Here is a 19889-nt window from a genome sequence, read left to right as displayed (position 1 = left end):
TCAGTGCGTGATGGTTCGTGAGCAGTACTTCTTGCAGGGATGCCACTTGAAGAATGTTGGTAAGTGGTCACAGGTTGTACTTTTCTATTATATGAATGGAGGTGGGGAGGGACAGGTTTGGATGGGGTGCAGAGGGGGCTCCAGGCAGGTGTTATGCTTGTAAGAAGCACAGGGGATCTTTTTCAAGGGAAAAGGCAACACACTGTGTTTATTGAGCATACAGTAGAGAAGCAGTTGGCATATGTTTTATAAAGGCACACGAACGTCCTGCAGATGGTGCATAGTTACCAGTCAGTGGGGGCTCTAGTCAGTCTTACAGGCCAGGCCGGCTGAGTGAGGAGTCAGGGTTCTTCTGAGACTCCTCAGAGACTTGGCTTGCAGGACTGAACCCAGAGTCCCATGGGTTTTTGGGAATTATCCTTTGGGGATTATCAGGCTACCCAGCCTTGTCTCATTCTTGAGAGGGTCTGTGCCTGTCTTCAGGGTTGTCAATGCTGCCAGTTTAATTCAGCCTCAAGACACAATGCATGTTTCCTCGTTATCTTCAAAGTTTCCACTTCTTGATCACCTGGGCATCTGTGATGACTTTCAGACTCGTACACACCCTCCACTCACACCACACAATTGTACAGAGTTTCAGACAAGATCAGTAGTTACTAGAAGACAACTTAGTTTGTGATGCAGACATGAGGTACAATTTAGCATTACAAATTAACAGGAAGCAAGGCCTTACAGTAAACATTATCTAATCATATATGAGAGAGAGAAAGATAGAAGCATACTGAACTTATAAGCAAGTCATTATACATGAAATTATTATGCATCATACTTATAGTCTTATACCCAATACTAACCAACACTAAAATATACATTTTTGTTACACAGGGAATGGAGTGCAGGATCTGGGAGGGAGTTTGAGTGTAGGAGGGGAATCTGCCCTGTGATGGAGTCTGGGAGGGAGTTCAAATACTTTCACCTGAACTACTCCTTGATGGAAGCCATATGGATAATTATTAGCAGCCTCTGAGCACCCTGTCTCATGAGGGGATGGCCATAGTAATCAGTGCAGAATGATGAAAAGATGAGTTTCTTGGTGTGCCCCTCACTGAGTCACCTTGTTACCACGGGTGTAGTCAAGCTGGAGCAGCCTCTGGTTAATTGGTAAACATCACTGGGTAAACACTCTCCAAGTTAGAGAAGTCCTGTCTTTGCTTTGCAGGATAACAGTGTGCACTCCAGCCCCGATGCTGGCTATTGACAGAAATTCCAGGTTCTCTGCTCCCTAAAGAATAGTGTACTTATTTACCAGTTTTACCTTAAATCACAGCGCCTGTTTAACATGTAGCACTGAGCATTCATATAAACCTTTTAGTTTAGTATGAGAGTAAAGAAATTCCACTCGAATGGAGCGTGTGATGGAAACTAATGGTTAAAATATGAAACAATCATAAAATGCAAACTAGGGCCTAAACTCCATAGTTACCTTTCCTATGCAACAAAGTATAGAGTGGTCACCCTTCTCTTCCCCCTCCCTCCCCCTCCCAAAAAAAAAATTGTTTATTGAAGAGCTGGCTGGCTTTCCAGGAACCACTGTTCAATCTTTCACTTAACATACCCCATTCAAAAAGATGTCTGTTGCACTGAAACTCTTTTCTTTATTCACAGTCTTAGTGATCCCTTTTATTACACTGTTCCTTTTTACCTCCAAGTGGTTTTGATTGTTTGCAGTTGGCTCTGATAGTCTTGCAGCTGTTCTGAGATGGGGCAAAGGTAGACAGTTGAACCTTGCATTACGTCACCAGCTGACCAGGGAGGGATGAGGACAACAACTGCTTGAATGTGGGACATTGCTGAGACTACGATTTAGTCATGGATATTTTTACTAAAGTCCTGAGGACAGATTAAAAAAGACTGGGACTTTTCACTTTAAAAAAAAAAAAAAAAAAGCAAGAAAAAAAAGAGGAGACTAAGGTGAGGGGAGGAATATGATAGAGATCTCTAAAATCATAATCGGTATGGAGAACGTAAATAAGGATTAGTTATTTACTTGCTTCCATAACACAAGAACTAGGGGTCACTCAATGAAACTAATAGGTAGCAGATTTATAACAAAAGCAAGTATTTCTTCGCGCAATGCACAGACAACCTGTGGAACTTGCCAGAAGACCAGGACTTTAACAGGGTTCAAAAAAGAGTGAGAAATTTATGGAGGATAGGTCCATCAGTGGCTATTAGCCTCTGGTGTCCATAGCCTCTGCTTGTCAGAAGCTGGGAATAGATGGCGTCGCAGGGGTCACTTGATGATTCGTTCTGGGGCACCCGGTTTTGGCCCCTGTTGGAAGACAGGATACTGGGCTAGATGGACCTTTGGCTTGACCCAGTCTGACCATTGTCCATGACCTGTACATAAGAACAAACAAGCTTTCAGGAAGCCATGACCTGTCCCTGACTCACTAAAAACATCTGACAAAATGGGGAGGGAGGAGGGCCAAGCATCCTGCCCCACTGCATGCGGTGTCAAGAACTGTTGCGGTTTTCCCTGTTGCTGGGAGCAGGGAGGGGTGTTGTCCTACCACCCTGTAGGCTTGGGAGCTGACAGAGGGTGGAGGAATCCCCCACCAGCTATGGTGGCTGAGCTGCTGCAGGAGATTCTCCTGCTATCACAGGCATACAATTCTCTGGTGACGAGCTGTTAAACCAAGACCATAAGATGCAGGTTTTAATAAATAGTACCTATACACACACTTTACAGTGAGTATTGATAAGTTCAGAACTTTAGTAAGACTTCCTGTGCTACTCTTCATGAATAAATACTGTGACAGTGGTGTATTAGATCTAACAAATTCACAACACCTGAGACAGTAGTTGCTTAAACAATAATGAACCCATTGGCACCAATGGGCCACAGTGTCAGTGAGCCTTCCAAGTATTTGTATTGCTATAATGCCTGCATCGTGGTGTACACTAGGACGTTTCATTGTGCTAGGTGCTGTACAAACACACAACAAAAACGTGGTTGCTGTCCAGCAGCTTATACACGAACACGCACATGTAGTGTTATGCCTCAGGCTTAACACCAGTGGGGTGCTGTAGCAATTTGTTTTGTTTTGTGGGGTTTAAGGAGAGGAACTTCATTAGAAATATAATCGGTGAAAGGTGGAAATCCATTTCACCAAGGGTGGGGGGAGAGATGGCGGATGAGTGTACTGCATGATTATAAATCTGCTTACAGTCGTCCCTACAGAAACTCCTCATATTCAATACTAACTGGATAATTGTGCCTGTAGGTTCTTGAGCAAAAATTGGCATTTTAAGGTGACTGCCATTGTCCAAGGTTCCTATTCAAGATGTTACTGTAAATTCCGTGTACAGTGATATAGGCACAATCTCCACCCTGGGATGTTTACAGTCTAAATCATAAATCCATTTTCTAACCGATAGGACCAGGCATCAGACTAGGTATCAGACAGGCATCAGACTAGGACAGGCATCAGATGGGGGAGCAGAAGCCAGAAAATCCCATCAGTGTGAGAGGAAAGGTGCAGGACCTCAGGTTGATGCAGCTTCCTCTGACTCTCTGCAAGCATACTGCTGCATTGCAAATAAATCTACTGGTAGGTCCTTGAAAAATCTCTTCCCTGCTCTTCATATTGCTGCTAATGTAGCTGGATATTTAATGCGTAGGGCTGTGGGCATCCATGTGCCAGCCCAGGATTCTCTCCTCCTGTGGCTCTCCCCTCTGCTTCCAGTGAAAAGTCAAAGGCTATCTACCTCCAGCAGCATGACCCATGAGTGGGGACTGGAGAAGGGGATTAGAATTTCAGTGGGGAGAGCGAGGTAAAAGTCAGCAAAATATAGGAAGGAAGAAACCTGCACGCGCACACACAGGAAAATACAGAGAAACTGGCCTCTGCAGTCTTTTTCTGCAAAGTATGTTATCTCTTTTAGATTCCCATTAAGTTTAAATCCCAGATACACCCTGGATGAGATGACTTGTTTAGCATCTGTAGTAAACTGGCATCAGAAATTCAAATTGTTAAAGTGAAGGTTTAAAACGTAAAAAGTTCCCCTTCTGTCTTCTTCCTGTGCTGCTTGGTGCCATACATCTCATTTTTGGGATTGTTGCACAGTTTGTCCTTCTTGGCTGAGCTGTCCAAGATAATATTTTTCCAGGTAGAAGACATTTATCGTGAGGCAGCTTTTTGCAGCTGCAGTTATTGCTTGACCACCAAATAATAGATGCAGAGGTAGGCTGATAGGGGAGTGAAGTTTCCCTATGCTGAGTAGGGAAACCAAAGGAAGTACTTTTTTCACTCTGTGCACAGTCAGCCTGTGGAACTCTTTACCAGAGGATATTGTGAAGGCCAAGACTAAAAAACAAGGTTCTAAAAGGTTCATGGAGGATAGATAGGTTGTCCATCTGTGACTGTTTACCAGGATTAGGGATGTTAGAACTCATGTAACAAGGTAACTGTAATTACTGAAAATCTCAGTGGCTGCAGTTACCTGCACTGCGGGCTCTGCAGTATAAATTTAAGCATAGCTTTATACTGCAGTATCCACAGCAAAGTCTCTCTGAGAGCCAGGCCACCAACCCCTGGCTCCTGGGGATGCAGCTTTGCCAAGTGCAACAGATACCATTAACCAATAGACATCCACTTACTGGTTAAATTATTAGTCGTTTACACTTGAACATCCCTAACCGGGATGGGCAGGGGTGGTGTCCTTAGCCTCGGTTTGCCAGAAGCTGGAAATCACTTGGTGATTCCATGTTCTGTTCATTTCTTCTGGATCACCTGACACTGGCCACTATGGAAAGACCAGATATTAGGTAGATGGACGCTTGGTCTGACATAGCATGGCTGTTCCTATTTTCTTATGAGTGAGTTGTCTTAGAAAATGTGCTGCTTTATGTGCTGCTTTACTTCAGTAATCTGGCTTCTCGTTGGATACATTTTGGGGCTTCATGTCTGGAGTTTTAGTACATCTGTGGACTTCTGTATCCTATTAAATTGCAGGGTACAATAAAATGGTTTTTGTTCCTCTACCTTTCCATAGACATTAGGAGAATCTTTCTTGGAGCCTTGGGGAGTTCCTGTCTTCTGTTCATGGCTTAGAGCTTTTTCCCTTTGGCCAGAGGAAGCTCCTGTTGAGATATTTGGTGGTGGTATTTAGCACTGAGTAAGACATTTGAATTGTATTAAGGCCTCTCACTTACTGTGCTGGGAGCAGTTGTGGGATACTTTGCATCTCTCAATGGTGATTCCTCCAACTATGAAGGCATGTGTAATTGTTCATAGTAGTTCCAGACAGTCCTTTGCTGGGGTGAAGGTGATAGCTGTGAAGCTGCTAGACATTGTTGTGGGTTGAGTGGTTAAACGGAACTGAAATGGGCATTAAGATTGGAGAGGGATTTGAGACCACTTGGAGTGTTCCCATCTCGTTAAGTCAATTTGTTGCTTTATTATTTTTATTGCTTGCAAACAGTCCATTCTTGTGCCATACCATTATGTCCTAGTGTGTTGTGTTCTCTTCAATATAGCCAAGTCCGTGGAAAGCTAACAGAAGTGAACATAAACCTGGCTCACTTTCCTCCAGCCGTGACTCTGCCTTTACCAGTCCGGTGTCTGTAACCAAACCAGCGGTACTGGCGAGTGGCTCAGTTCTCACCTCTCCCAAAGAGGTAAGGGGTTGGGTTGGGAATAGGATCGGACCTTTTCCAGCCAATGTTGCTTTATAGTTTACATACCATGAGAGCTTTTCTATTCGTATTATACAGCTCTGAACACTTGAAGAGTACTCAATCACTTGTATTGTCTTTGCGTTTTGAGCTAAGTCCCCTAGTACATGAATGGGAATGCTCTTGGAAGTCTGGCTTCCTTAACATGAAGTGTGCTGCCAGCAGGTTTGGGCCAGATGTGCTGTGATTTCACCGCTAGCGTACAAGGTATGGTTGCTTTGCCATTTTAATAGCACTATGGGAACTGAGTATAGAAACAACGTCCGAACGATAAGCTTTAGTTCCGTGTTGTCCTAACCAGTTCTGAAATAGTAGCCACTGTAGTGACTACCGCTGTAGCCACACTCAACCGGCCAAATAGCTACATGTGGCTACTGGCTAGAGTGTTGAGCACAATGGCTTAAGTCCATATTTGAGGGGTGGGAAATGCAAATTCTAGTGTCACACACTCACTAGGTCATGTGGACCCTGCTGGCACACGCTAGAAGTTCCCTATAGGCAGGGCTTGACAAATAATACAATCTACTCGCCCGTGGCAAGTAGATTGCAACCTGGAAGAGCCGGGTTCGGGCAATCTGCGCATGCGCAGAACGATTGTGTATGCGCAGATTGCCGGACAGCGCGGCCGGTGGGCGGGGCTCGCCACGGTTCAGCGAGCCCTGCCTATAGGCATACGTTTCTGGAGAGTTTAAAATGGGGGACTCTTAGAGCAATGTCATTGGAGGTAAGAGCAAATTAGACAAAATTGCCTGTTAGGAATGGCCTAGTTCAGCAGTTCCCAGATGCCTTGTCCACAACTCACTGGCTGCTGGGCCACGGTGCCTGCTGGAGCTCAAACCGGCTGTTCACGGTGGCTCAGCTCTGGCAGCAGCAATGGCTGAGGCACAGCAAGAGGAGGCAGATCAGGAGGCACCTCCCTCTCTGCTCCCTCCTCCATGCTTGTGGAGACATGCTTGATTAGTGCATGGCATTCGAGTGCACACCAGAGTTTACACCATCTGGGGCAGATTACCTGAATTCCATGCCACTCTTTAAAATAGGGTGCCTGGTTGTCTTGTGTTCTTGCTCTTCTAGCTCACAACGCTTTCCTAGCAGCGCATGTGGTGAGGTTTGGGAACAATTCATAAGGTTTGAGAGATACAGATGTGTGTATTGTTCCTCTTCGGCCATTTGTTTGTGATTGTTGATGATGGAGAACATATGCCCCACGGTTCATCTAACAAGGTTGTTTTTATAGTTTTTGGAGTATTTGAAAAATTCTTTAGACTTGAAATTTACTAGCGTTTTGGACATCTAGTCATGGTAGAATCTTCTGCCCTTTATTTGTATAGATGATGTGACTCTAAAAAGGACTCTTCTGAGTAGTTACCTCCAAAATGCTAGGTTTGGGTTAAAGCTAGCTTGCAGACCTTAATAAAGGCATTTCGGTGAATTTTAAGACAATTTTATATTAAATCTTCCCCTGCACCATTGGGAAACACAACACAATGACATTGAGTTAGTGTAAAAACCAGAAAAACAAATTGTGTTCAAACTGAGTCCGGTACCAAAGGGTACAATATAAATTATACACAAGATTTTAAGAAATGAAGAAGTCCCTCCATGTTTGGGTAGTCTGATACCTAAAAGGAGCTTGATCATTAGACTGCCAAGTTCCTGTTCCTCAAAATCTGCTCTCTTTAAGGTGTTAAGTTGTGCACCAGCACTCTCAATTGCTAATCACTGCTTGGCCATGATTTTCTATATCTTTACATTTTTCATCAGTTTAAATAATCTGGAATGGTGTTAGCAATACTGGTAAGGGGGGAGAAATTAGACATGTCCTGTCTTGACACTATCGTTTTAATAAACAATGGTGGTGTGTTTACTCAGCCAGAGGTAAATGCTGTCTGCACATTTGGCAGAAATGTTGCTAAAAACAAAACTGAGAATCTTTTGCATAGGAGGTTGCTGTGTATCTTAACCCTTTTTTATTGAGGTAAGACGTATTCCTGGAAAAGTTTGGTCATCTTTGTGGATCTTGAAGATGATGTATAGATATTACTGTTATGAACTTACACCATTTTTGAGCTCCTGTGTCTGGTATAATCAGTTATTTTTTAGTCAAGGTCCATATTTCTTGGTCAAGATCCAGTTTTTCACACCACAATAACAACGATGGTAGTAAGTAAATAAAAAGATTAGGCAGCATATTCAAAAGTGTTGGGTGGTCCATATTTGACCTGTGGACCACCTATTGACTATCCGTGCTCTGTGCTTTGAGTGTAAGATAATGGGGTATTCTTTTGATTGTGAGGGGCAATAATGGTATATAAATGAGTAGTTCTCATTTAAATCCTGGGGAATAACACAATTGGCAGTCATCTTCTTGACAACTTTGCTTTTATGTTGTATTCTTTCCCCTCATCCTGCGTCTTTGTTGTTTTAGATTGTAAGCCCATTGGGGTAGGGGCTTTGTTTTCCCTTATGTCTGTACAACACCTAGTACACTTTGGGCACTACTGGAACATAAATACATAATTCAGATTAAGCTTCCACCTTCAGGTAAGTAATACCAAAACAAATTTAAATGCACTTGTTATCCAGTACAATAAGTACTATGTATAGCTTGGTAATGTGTTGTCCTAAGCAGTACTTGCACTATCTTTGGTCAGCAAAGACATACGATTTAACTTGAAACTTAGGAGAGAGCCTGTAATTCAGTCTTTCTGCGGAGACCAAGTATATTTGGTTCCACTCTGTTGAACTTCCGTCAGCCTTATCTGAGTAGTTAGTAAATTAATAAAGCTAATCTGAAAGTTGTTCTGTCCTGTGTTCCCATAATGTCAGGAGCTAATGCCACTTAAACTGGAAATTATTTAAATTCTTTTAAGCTACAGATGAGCATTTGCAGCTTTAACGGCTAGAGGTTTTTCACTTGCTTATGAAAAAGTTAATTGTTTGAGAATTGGTCTAAACCCAGGACTGGAACCCAGGACTCTGCCCCTGAGCTGGGAAAAGTAATGTAAGCACTCCCTCGTTCTGACTGTATAATGGCAAGTAGAGCCCCGACATGACTATAAAGTACTGGGAATTAGAAGTCCTCCTAGATCTCCCTGAGGATTCCTGTAAGATTCTTCCCTACAAGTGTACTTTTAGTACTCTATGTAGTCTCCTTTATAAAAGCCTAAGGGATGGCTCTTCCACTGGTTTTTTCCCTGAGAGAAAATTTTACAATCTTATCGGCAAGTACTGAAACTGAACGTGTCATTGTTATCATGCCTAGCTCCCTCATACAAGAGCTCCGTGGAGGTTGAGACTGCTACAGGTTCTTTTTTCTTTCTGCCTAAGAACAACAACGTGGGGGTTGGTTGTAAAATAAATCAATAAGCCTTGTGCACTCACTTGTGTTTTATTATGTATCTGTTGAAAGCTTTGTGTAATTAAAGTAAAATGGGGAATTTGTCACTTGTAGCTATCTTTCTTATGCCTTAAAATTTGTAAATATCATCTCTTGATAGCTTACCATTTCTGTGTAAGTGTCTTTGAAAGGGGCTGCTCTAGCATGAAACTCAAGAGTGTTTTATTGGCCATCTTGTTAAATGGGTATTCCAGGCTACTAGAAATGTCAACTTTCAGTCCGTAGGAACATAAGAACAGCCACAGCTGTCAGACCAAAAGCCCATCTAGCCCAGCATCCTGTCTTCTGACAGTGGCCAATGCCAGATGCCCCAGCAGGAATGAACAGAACAGGGAATCAAGTAATCCACCCTCTGTCAGCCATATCCAGCCTGCCCTGTCTCTTCTGTTCAGTCAGTTACTTTGTCACTTGTACAGTCAAACTAATGATCATGCTGCAGTTTGAAATACTACTGTTATTTCTTTTATCCTGATAGTCACTCATGTTGGCTACGGAAGTTTCACAGTCACAGACTTGGTCTTCCCAGAGCTGTACTTGATGTCTGAAATAACCTGGCAAATGGTAGTGTTCATAGTGCACACTTCAGGAGAGGTTAGCATTACGTGTCATGTAAGAATAAGGACTCCAAGCAGCTGAATGTTTCGAGATCCCTTTTCTTTGCCTCTTTTTCTGCTCATAGGGATTGTATGCTATACCATAAGCATACTTTGCAAAGTAAATTTTCTTTGGCATCCTAAGGATTGTACCTGCAGACAACACTTCAGCTCCAAGAATAAAATCTGAAATGGTTCTTGCAATGAGGAACTATTTGAATATCCACTTGTTTGTTCTTTTACAAGCTTTGATATTTTTTTTACTTGCTTTCTATAAACTTTGAAAGGAAGAAAAGGATTGTTTTATGTGATTCCAAATTAGTGTCGTGACCTCTCCTTTCAGTGAAGGGTTAAGACCTGGCCTGAGCAAAATATGGCCCATGGGCCCGATGTGGCCCGCCTAGCCACCGGATCTGGCTGCAAGTCAGTTTTTCTTTAAAAACTGAGAGTGCAGAGAGGAGGGGGGAAAGCTTTAGGAGCTGCTCCCATCCCTAGCACAATCCCATTGCCCGGTTTCTGGCCAGAAACTGGCCAGTGCGTGCTGCCTGTTACAAAAACAGCCAGCCACAAAGCACTAAGGAGGGCCTCCAGAGCACATGGCTGCAGCCTGTGCAGGGGTGGGTCAGGCAGGGAGGCTGATTTGGGAATGGCTGCTGGCTGGTAAGTCTCCTGGCCAGAGCCTGCCTCTAGCACCCCAGTCCTTCCTTTCCCCAACCCGCTGCCCCCTACTCCACATGCCCAAATCCTCTGTCCCCCTTCTGTATCCATATCACCTCCCAGATCTGGCACCCCAGTCCTTCCTTTCCCCAACCCGCTGCCCCCTACTCCACATGCCCAAATCCTCTGTCCCCCTTCTGTATCCATATCACCTCCCAGATCTGGCACCCCAGTCCCAGATCAATCTCCTCCTGCCCTAGCTCACAACCCAATTCCCTGTCCTAGGTCACAGTCCAACCTCCTGCATCCCAGTCCAGTGCCCCAGGTCACAACTGCCTCCTGCACCCAACCTCCCTTCTGCACCCAACCTCCATCCCAGACCCCGCACCTCCTCCATTAATATGAAAGCGTGTCGCCCTCAACCACGTACCAAATTCTTAGGAGTGGGCCCTCTGTCACAAATTATTACCCACCTCTGGGCAAGACTAATGAGTAGTATTTCTGTCTTCTGCAAAGACCAAGAGTCACAAATGCCACAGATAAATACTTAGGGCAGAAGGGAAGTCAGGAGGACTAAAACCCCAGTTTATTTTGATTGTAAATCCCACCTATAAAAATGAGACCAGTACATTGAAAGCTAGATGCCATGTTGTAATTATTACTGAAGACCATAGGCAATCAGTTTTGTCTAACTGAATTGGATAGACATTTTATTTGGCATGGAGAACAAGAGTTGGGGGGGGTGAGATTTTGTTAATAAGCAGGAATCAGCAGAGTATTCCTGGATGATTTAAAGAGCAGAGATGAAATTAACCCAGCAGGGAGCCTCTGAGTAGCTCATGTTACCAGGAATCCTAGCATGTGAGGAATAGGACAAGCATGTTAAATTCATGACTGCCTAAATTAATGGAGACGAAGAAACAGTTGCAGCAACAATGGGTTGGAGACATTCTTTCCAGCTTGGTGAAGAGAAAGCAAGTGGATTTGAACAGTGCAGCCAAGAACGTTGGTGGAAATAAGTATGCATAGGAAATTGCCAGTCAGCTCAGGAGATCAAGTACTAAAAAGTGTGGATGCAAGCCTTGAACAGGGCTGAGACGCAGCTTTTCTTCTTTAGGTAAGTTCACTAATATGTTCCTCCTTTCTTCTCCAGAGTCCTTCCAGCACCACCCCTCCCATTGAGATCAGTTCTTCACGCCTGACTAAGCTGATGCGTCGCACCGCCGATAAGAAAAGTGAATTCCTGAAGGCGCTGAAAGATGATAGGAATGGAGAGATCACAGAGAACAGAGAATGTGACAAGTTGGAGGATGTAAGAGGACTGCCTGCTTTTCTTTCCTGGGAATTGTGTATTATTAGGGGTGTTAAATTTTGATTAAATCAACTAATTGAATAGTCGGTTAGTTGATAAAGGGGATACTCGCTATCCTGCTCCAGGTGTAGCTCCTGCAGTGATATTTAAAGAGTAAGCAGACATGCAAACTAGCGCTCATTAATTACACCTGCAGAATATCTAGCAGAGACAACATGAGAGCTCAGAATTGTTTGTGTTTAGGTCCTACAATAACAGTTACTTCCCTAATCCCATTCTGGAGAGGAGTTTTCCCTAGGAAAAACTCCTCTCCAGAATGGGATTAGGGAAGTAACTGTTATTGTAGGACCTAAACACAAACAATTCTGAGCTTTCATGTTGTCTTTGCTAGATATTCTGCAGGTGTAATTAACGAGTGTTAGTTTGTTTCATTCTGTGCACTCTCTCTATTGATATGACATCAGACATACAAAGAAAAACCATAACCTAAAGAAATACAGAAGGAAAATTAAAATACAGGTAAAGGGAAAAGGGCAAGGCTTGGTAAGAATTGGCAGGATTTTAGGAGGGCTTTCTAAAGAACAGGAAGGAACAATATTTCATCAGAATGCTTACTCTTTAAATATCACTGCAGGACTGAAATCTCCCATGTATGTAACTTAGCTCTCATAGCATAGTTAAAACACTTCTTGCATTTACATTCAGTTTAACGAACTGCACTTTGATAAGACAGACACTGGTCCCAGAGGGATTAATTTAAATTTAGTCCTGGGAGAAGTGCAAGCATGACAAATTTGGCAAATTGAACAGGCCCTGCACAAACGAAGGCAGGTGCCTTGCTCTACCAGTGTTTCTTCTGGTGTAGAAGGACATCTCTATGGCCAGAGGTCCGTCTCCATGGCTCATACAGTCTTAGGTGTCTTTGAATCCAGAATGGTGGTATTGTGATGTGGACTTTTGTCCTTAAAAATAAACTAGAGCCCACCAAACTCACTTTGCATATACCCCCTCACCAATGTCTGGTGGTGACTATTACTCTGCAACATTGACTCGAGGGAGGAGTTTTATTCTCTCAAGTCATCCACCAGGAACACTAGTTTTCAAGACTTTAACTGTGCTCTGTGTATGAAGCAATCACTGTCTCGGGGATGTGACTCGACTTAGGTTTTTTCCTTTAGATGGAAGGCAGCAGCACACCAGAACCAAAGGAAAACTGGGAAGAGAATTGCCATCAGAATGGCCTTTCTCTCCCTTTGATGGAGGAGGGGGAGAACCTATCTCATTCACTGGAAGCAGAACACAGGTGAGGAGAGAGCTGAACGTGGACTAATGAGGGTGGGGATGTCTCATAGAATCATAGGACTGGATCATATTATCATATGAATCATATTATCACATTGTGTGAGGAAAGGGCAGCTGCTTAGAAGAAAATTCTCTTCTCCAGAAAGCAGTAGTCATGCATATTCTGAGCTGCAGGGGTGAAGGGTTTTTTTATGATTTCTGGGCTGATAGAAGGTGTAGCAGAAAGGAAAATACTAGTATTTTCTGAAATCACAGGCATCTTGAAGATTTGAGGTTTGAAAAGCAATATCTAAATGCAAAGTATTATTATTTTACAGTGTTTTCTAGAACTATACAACTCTTCCTGGAGGGAAGTAGAAAATATCTTAACTTATCATGCACTGGGTTAAATCTGACTTCTCCATTTGCCTTTTTGACTCCTTTTAATCCCTTTTTTCCTGAATCAGGTTATTGAAAGCAATGGGATGGCAGGAGTATCCTGAAAATGATGAGAACTACCTTCCCCTCACTGAGGATGAGCTCAAAGAGTTCCAAGTTAAGTCAGAGCAGGTATGTTACAGCTCTTACAGTGGTGGTAGCTATCCTTCCCCACCTATCACTCAGGTTCCACAGCATATCATGTTTAGATTGTTCTGAGTTGCAAAGCACTGACTAGAACTTGTGTATCGATTTGAAGTAATTGTACACTGTTCTCTGACTTTCTCGCCACCATTTCTAATCTGTTTTTCTTGTTTGTAGCTAAGAAAAAATGGATTTGGGAAGAATGGATTTCTTCATAGCCGCAGCTCCAGCCTGTTTTCCCAGTGGAGAAGCACTTTTAAGACAGAGTTTGAGGACTCGGACACAGAAACTAGTAGCAGTGAAACATCAGATGATGATGCCTGAAAGTGGGCACAAAACATTTAAAAATGAAACCAACCCAATAAACTCAGTTCATAGTTCCACATGTGTTTGGGGTTGTATAAACTAAACAGAGTTTATTCTGTCTCCAGTCTGTTCAGTTTTTCTTTTGTTGTTGAATACTTCATGCACAAGGGAAATAATTGTATCCCAAAGAAGAGAGAAATTGGCTTGTTTAGCTTTTTCTTTTGGTTTTGCCCTTCTGCTTAATAGAAGTTTGTGCAGCTCGCGAATTTGTGACGAAAATCCCTCGTCAGGCAATGCACAAATTCAGTCTTGTAAACAGGATACAGGTGACTGATCTTTGCAACAAGCTTCTAATAATGCCGCCTGCATTACATAATGTTGCGTGGTAACAATGTGCTAAAACAATCATTGTCAATGACAAAATGGATATTGAAGTTCTAATTGTGTTAAATTAATGCAAATAACATCAATTTTTTTTTCTGGCTCGGGGAGCTTCATCACTTAACCCAGGCGTTTGTGGTTTTCTTTTATGGGTACAGCTGTAAAATATTTGGACATAGGAATTGTTTGTGTTCTTCTTGCAGCCTTGATATTCAGGGTGGATTGTAAAATATAAATTTTTTGTGAGATTTCAAAGATTAAGATTATTTTGATAACATTATTTACAGATTTAAAAAAGTGACTATCACATTGAGTCTGTATGAGGGGGAAAAACTACTGCATCAAAAATAACTAACTTGGAATAAATATTTTGCATCAGTTTGCCAATTCTAATTGTCTTTCTTATGGAATGAAAACTTTCCTCAAAAGAATATGGAACTATGGGGTTTGAATAACACCTGGGAATAAATACTTTTTCCCTTCCCCCTGCCATTTATTCCTGCAGTTAGTCAGGAGGGGTCAGGATTTACTGCCAAGATGTCTGGACAGGTCCCTGGCTCCATCACTGATGATAACCAGAAGACTGCTTGCGTGTGTGCTTAGTGATGTGGGCCATGTCGACTTGGGCACTCAATCTCCACAGCAGACCTGAGAGAGCCCCCAAAGACCACATTGCATAAGGATCGAAGACGCACAGCCAGATTTATTGTTAAATGAAGTACAGGCAGTCCCTGGGTTACGTACAAGATAGGGACTGTAGGTTTGTTCTTAAGTTGAATTTGTATGTAAGTCGGAAATGGTACATATTTTACCCCAGGTGTGTCTGATTCAGCCGCTGCTGAAACTGACCAGCGGCTGACTACAGGAAGCCCGAGGCAGAGCTGCTTTGCCCTGGGCTTCCTGGAATCAGCTGCTGATCAGTTTCAGCAGCAGCTGACTTGGGGACACCTGGGGTAGAGCAGCTGGGGTGCTGCTAGGTTGGTCCCCGCTGCCCGCGTCCCCTGCGGTGAGAAAAGCCTGGTCTGCTGGGGGGGACACTAGCTGCGCGCCGCGCCCCCCCCCCCCCCCCAGCAGACCAGGGAGACGCAGAGCGGCTTTTCTTGCCGCGGAGGACGCGGACGGTGGGACCGCCCACATGCGCCGTGGTCCCGCCGCCCGTGTCCTCTGCAGCTTTGCTCCGCATCTCCCTGGTCTGCTGGGGGGGCCCCCCCAGCAGACCAGGGAGACATAGAGCAGCTTTTCTCACCGCGGAGGATGCGGGCGGCAGGACAGCCACGGCGCGTCTTGACGGTCTGCTGGGGGGGGAGGGGGCGCAGCTAGTTCGGGGTTCCCTCACCCCGTTCTTAAGTAGGGATCCAACATAAGTCGGATCCATGTAACCCGGGGACTGCCTGTAGTCATAGTGGTCGGTAGACTATACTGAACCTTACACACATGTACCCTGTAACAATGGAGTCACTCAATCAGTGAGAAATGTCCATTGCCTCCTAGGTCATCCAGAGACTGTTCTCGCCCCCCCCCCTCCCAATACAGGTACTAACAAATTACACATCACTGCTGATGTGTCCGGTTGCCACCTTCTGAGGCTTGTTAGATACCACCCATCACCCTGTACCTTGTGGTTTGATTAGATCATCTCTACCCGTCATGCTGTCATTTTAGACCCTTTCCTGAACCTGGCTCTGTATCTGTGGGGAGTGTATGCCAAGGTCTTTTTTAATGAGCTGGTAATACCATGTGCTCTCAAGTTATGACCAGTACCAGTTGTTGTTCTGCAGTCAGTACCTAGCACCAATTACTATTCTATACCTGAGGCTATTACCCATTAGTATTTTGCGCTCTGTGCCAAATTTTGTGAACAGGGGCCTGCCTCATGCTCACAGCATAGCTTTGCTTTGTTAGCCTTGTTTTGTCTGTTAGCTAGGCCTCAGGCCTGCGCTACCCTGGGGGCCAGTGAAACAGAGGGGTGCCTGCCCGGCACAGCAAGGTGCAGGTAGTGCTGTGTGCATGTGATGGCTCCAGGGCATTGCAACCTGCTGAGGTGGGCAAAGCAGCAGCGCAGGAGCCACAGTCTGATCTCCCCCCCCCCCCCCCCCGCCCCGCACCGCACCACTCACGGCCCTAGGTCTGCCTGTAGAGTCCAGGGCCGACTGCTAGTCCAGGGAGCCAAAGGGAAGGAGCAAACAGGTCAGTGTGGCAGCTCCCCCAGGCAGCTCGGGGTGCTCTGGAAGCTGCGGTAAATGCACATAAGCCCAGCTGGGAGTCCCGCTCCTAGCTCAGGGGCCAGTGCTCAGGGACAGGCGCTATCTCGGCTGCCATGTGGGCTCTGCTGGCTACTGTGCCGCGTTTCTTGGCACTGAAGGCCATGTGGGGTGGAGAAAGGGGTGTCGGAGACTGGTTTAAAATAGCAATTCCAGGTGGCGAGGGGAAGCAGCCAGGTCGGGCTCAAGCTGGGGGCGGGAGGAGAGGAGAAGGCAGGTGGGACACAGTGATGTAATCTCCTCATTCTTGTCCCACAGGTAAAACTTTTTTTAATAGAGATTTTTGTATCCCACTTTGTTAAACTGATGTGACAGATGGGGGCGGGTCTTATTTGGATTTACAGCAGGCTTAGTTAAGTCTATAAGGAAACTGCTTTATGCTAAGCAGCAACACATTTGCAGTGATGTAACAATGTTTTAAATCAATTGAAGCTGGTGTAATTCCATCCTGTAGACAAGGCCTTGGAAAGAGGGTACAGTAAGGAATAGCTACTGGTCTGTTTTTTACTGACTTCATTTTACCCACTCACAACAGCTGCTCCTCTGACATCCTGAATAATTTCCATCAATGCTGCACCATGAAGGAAAAATATTGCAATTGTAACCCCCACACCTTGGCTGTGTCTCCATTGGCGCGATCTTGCGCAAAAGTGGCTGCCTGTCTACACTGGCCCTGAGTTCTTGCATAAGAACATGGACGTTCTAATGTGTGAAATCAGGGCTTCTTGTGCTATGATGCTCCCACTCAGGAATGAGCCCTCTTGCGCAAGAGGCCAGTGTAGACAGTCAACATGAATTTCTTGTGCAAGAAAGCCCTATGGTTAAAATGGCCATCAGAGCTTTTCTTGCACAAGAGTGTCTACGCTGGCATGGATGCTCTTGTGCAAAAGCACGTGCCAGTGTAGATGCTCTCTTCTGGAAGAGTTTTTGCACAAGAACTCTTCCGCAAAATCATGCCAGTGTAGACGTAGCCCTAGTGTGCGTTACTGTCCTGTGGAGGGGCACTCAGACCATGGATAGCAAGGGATATGAACAAGTGGGTGCTACAGCCTCAGCTGAGAGCCAGCTGGCTTTATAGCTCAAGTTACGGAGGCTCCTACACTAAGGTCCCCAGGTCCCAAGTTCAAATCCAGCTGGGGGTGGTTACACAATAGCTTATAGCAGGGCCAGTAGTATTTGTAGAGGAAACAAAAAACAGGACTAACAAGATGGTTTATTAGGTGATTAGCTTTTGTGGGCCAGACCCACTTCCTCAGATCAAATAGTGGAAGAAAATAGGGAAGTGGGTCTGGCCCACGAAAGCTCATCACCTAATAAACCAACTTGTTAGTCCTGTTTTTTGTCAGCTAGACTAACAGGGCTCCATCTCTATCTCTATTCTATCTGTAGAGGGTGAGAGGTGAGGGGGAGCTAGAAAATAGCTGGCTAAGTAGAATAATGGACATTCTAGCCTTAGTAACATTGAGGCTTGGGGAGAGGGGGATGAGCACTGGAAGAAGCTTCTTAACCAGACCCCAGGCTCTATGCTTGCCAGGGGCTACAAGGGTAGCAGGTTAGTAAGAATTCCAACCACTAGAGAAAAGACTGCTGGGATTTTCACTGGTGCCATTGGCTTCTTAGGTGAATAACCATTTTGTTCCAAGGAAAGGCATGGGCCCTAAAGATGATCTCAGAGCTTAGAGTCTGAACCGAATAAGATGGGATACTTGGAGCATTGCAGAGGAATGAGTGAGCTGACTTCAAATCAACTCCATCCAGCCGGGCAGGTTTGCAGGCTAAACAAGTCCCCTTCTGATTGAGTCAAAGGCTCACCGTTCTGCAGAGCGCCTAGTACTGATCTCAGACTTTGCAGACTGAAGTAGCTTGCTCCAGAGGCATTGCAGGGCACTGAATAGATTTGTTACCAATAGCAGTTACTTCTAGGGAGGGACAAGTGGAGCAGCAAGGCCAGGCGCTTTTCCCTGTTGACAGACCCAGGGCAGCTGCCTACAGTAGTCGGGTGGAGGACAGACGTCCTGGGAGCCGGGTGAATGCTTTTCTGTTTCCTCAATCAACTGCCCAGAGACTGTTGCTGTGTAATCGAGGCAAGCAGGCACCTGAGGCCAATGAAGAGCCTGCGGGAAGCAGCAGGCTAATCAGGCACCTGCAGCCAGTTAAGACCTGCTGGGTTACTTGGAGAAGTTTCCCCTTAGGTAGGGGATAGGAAGGGAGAAGAATGAAGAGCTGAGAGGAGACCTGTGTTTGTGCTGGAGGAGGTGAGATTTGGTCAGGTACTGCGGGTGAGAAGGTAGGAGGGGAGTGGCCCAGGGAAAAGGCTAAAGGGAAACCTTGTCAGCTGCACTACTTTGTCCCTGGCCTAGGAGCTGGTAGTGAGGAACCCTGGTTTCCCTCCAATCTTCCCCACTCCACTAGAAAGTCTGATCCTGGAAAGGGAGGCTGGGATTACAGAGGGGTCCCCAGCTTGACCCTTTGATGAGGCTGGCTCCGTAAGCTGTGACTGGCCTCTAGAAAAGACAAGAGGCTGCATGGAGGGTCCCAGCGAGCCTTGGAGAAACCCAGGCCCTACAGGGCACGGCCGGAGGTTTGCCACACGGTGTTTAGACTGTTCTCTTCAAGCCCTCCAACTTGTGCTGAGGTATTTGGATCCAGCAATGAAAAATGACGCTGGACATCTACAGGAGTGGGAGCAGCAGGTCGGAAACATGGGGGGAGGGTTGTATATCGGGGTGGGGAACCTCAGGCCTGGGGGCCCTCAGCTTGCCTGGATCTAGCCCCTGTTGCTCTGTTCTGCACTTCCCCCTCCCCCTGCGGCTCAAGGGCTGAAGTGATCCCTTAACTCGATCCTCCCCTGGTAAAGCTGAGACCAGGGTCAAGCTGAAATAGTAAACAGGGCTTTGTCCGGGGCTGCTGCCCAACCGAATGTGATATGCGTGGCTGGGTGCGGCTGCAAGGCGAGAGGCCTGCTGCTGCACACAACGGCCCTGGGAACTTTGTGCTTCTCACAAATACAATCAGCACCTTGGCTCTCCTCGTGCCGTATGCAGAGAGCCAGCTGCTTCCGAGCTACGGGGGCGCCTACAGGCAGACATGGTGCCTCACTGCGCTCCTTCGCTGAGAGTCTAGGGGTCTGTCTGCCGGAGCCAGTCATGACGCTGGACTTAAGAAGCCAGGACGTTGCTATTTGGGGATTTTGTTCCCGAAGTGTCTTTGCCCTTACGGCAGCTTTGCAAGTTTGTTCGTCCCTGGGCTGGGCAAGTTTGTTGTCAGGATGGGCAAGTCGCGTTTTCATCACGAGAAATGGGGGCTGGTCAATGTGCGGGGATGTTTTGTCTGGGCGTGTCAAGGTTTCACTTACAAAGCAGCGGCAGGATCTCCG

General features: G+C 45.4%; 1 protein-coding gene across 4 annotated transcripts in view; it reads left to right on the top strand.

Annotated features, from left to right (window-relative positions):
• GPBP1L1 (GC-rich promoter binding protein 1 like 1) overlaps positions 1 to 14633 on the top strand; it is a 46519-nt gene extending 31886 nt beyond the window's left edge. For 3 of the 4 annotated variants that reach the window (XM_075935885.2, XM_075935884.2, XM_075935886.2), the window contains exons 8-12: positions 5543 to 5683; positions 11544 to 11702; positions 12881 to 13005; positions 13451 to 13553; positions 13743 to 14633. In XM_075935885.2, coding sequence (XP_075792000.1) covers positions 5543 to 5683; positions 11544 to 11702; positions 12881 to 13005; positions 13451 to 13553; positions 13743 to 13889 — 675 coding nt within the window. In that variant the 3' untranslated portion in view covers positions 13890 to 14633. The remainder of the gene's footprint in view (positions 1 to 5542; positions 5684 to 11543; positions 11703 to 12880; positions 13006 to 13450; positions 13554 to 13742) is intronic. The other variant, XM_075935887.2, reaches the window with a different exon arrangement.
• Positions 14634 to 19889: the final 5256 nt, after the last annotated feature.

Source organism: Pelodiscus sinensis, chromosome 9, assembly GCF_052426305.1.
Source record: "Pelodiscus sinensis isolate ZL-2025 chromosome 9, ASM5242630v1, whole genome shotgun sequence".
NCBI lineage: Eukaryota > Metazoa > Chordata > Testudines > Trionychidae > Pelodiscus > Pelodiscus sinensis.
This window is presented reverse-complemented; position numbering and strand designations above follow the sequence as displayed.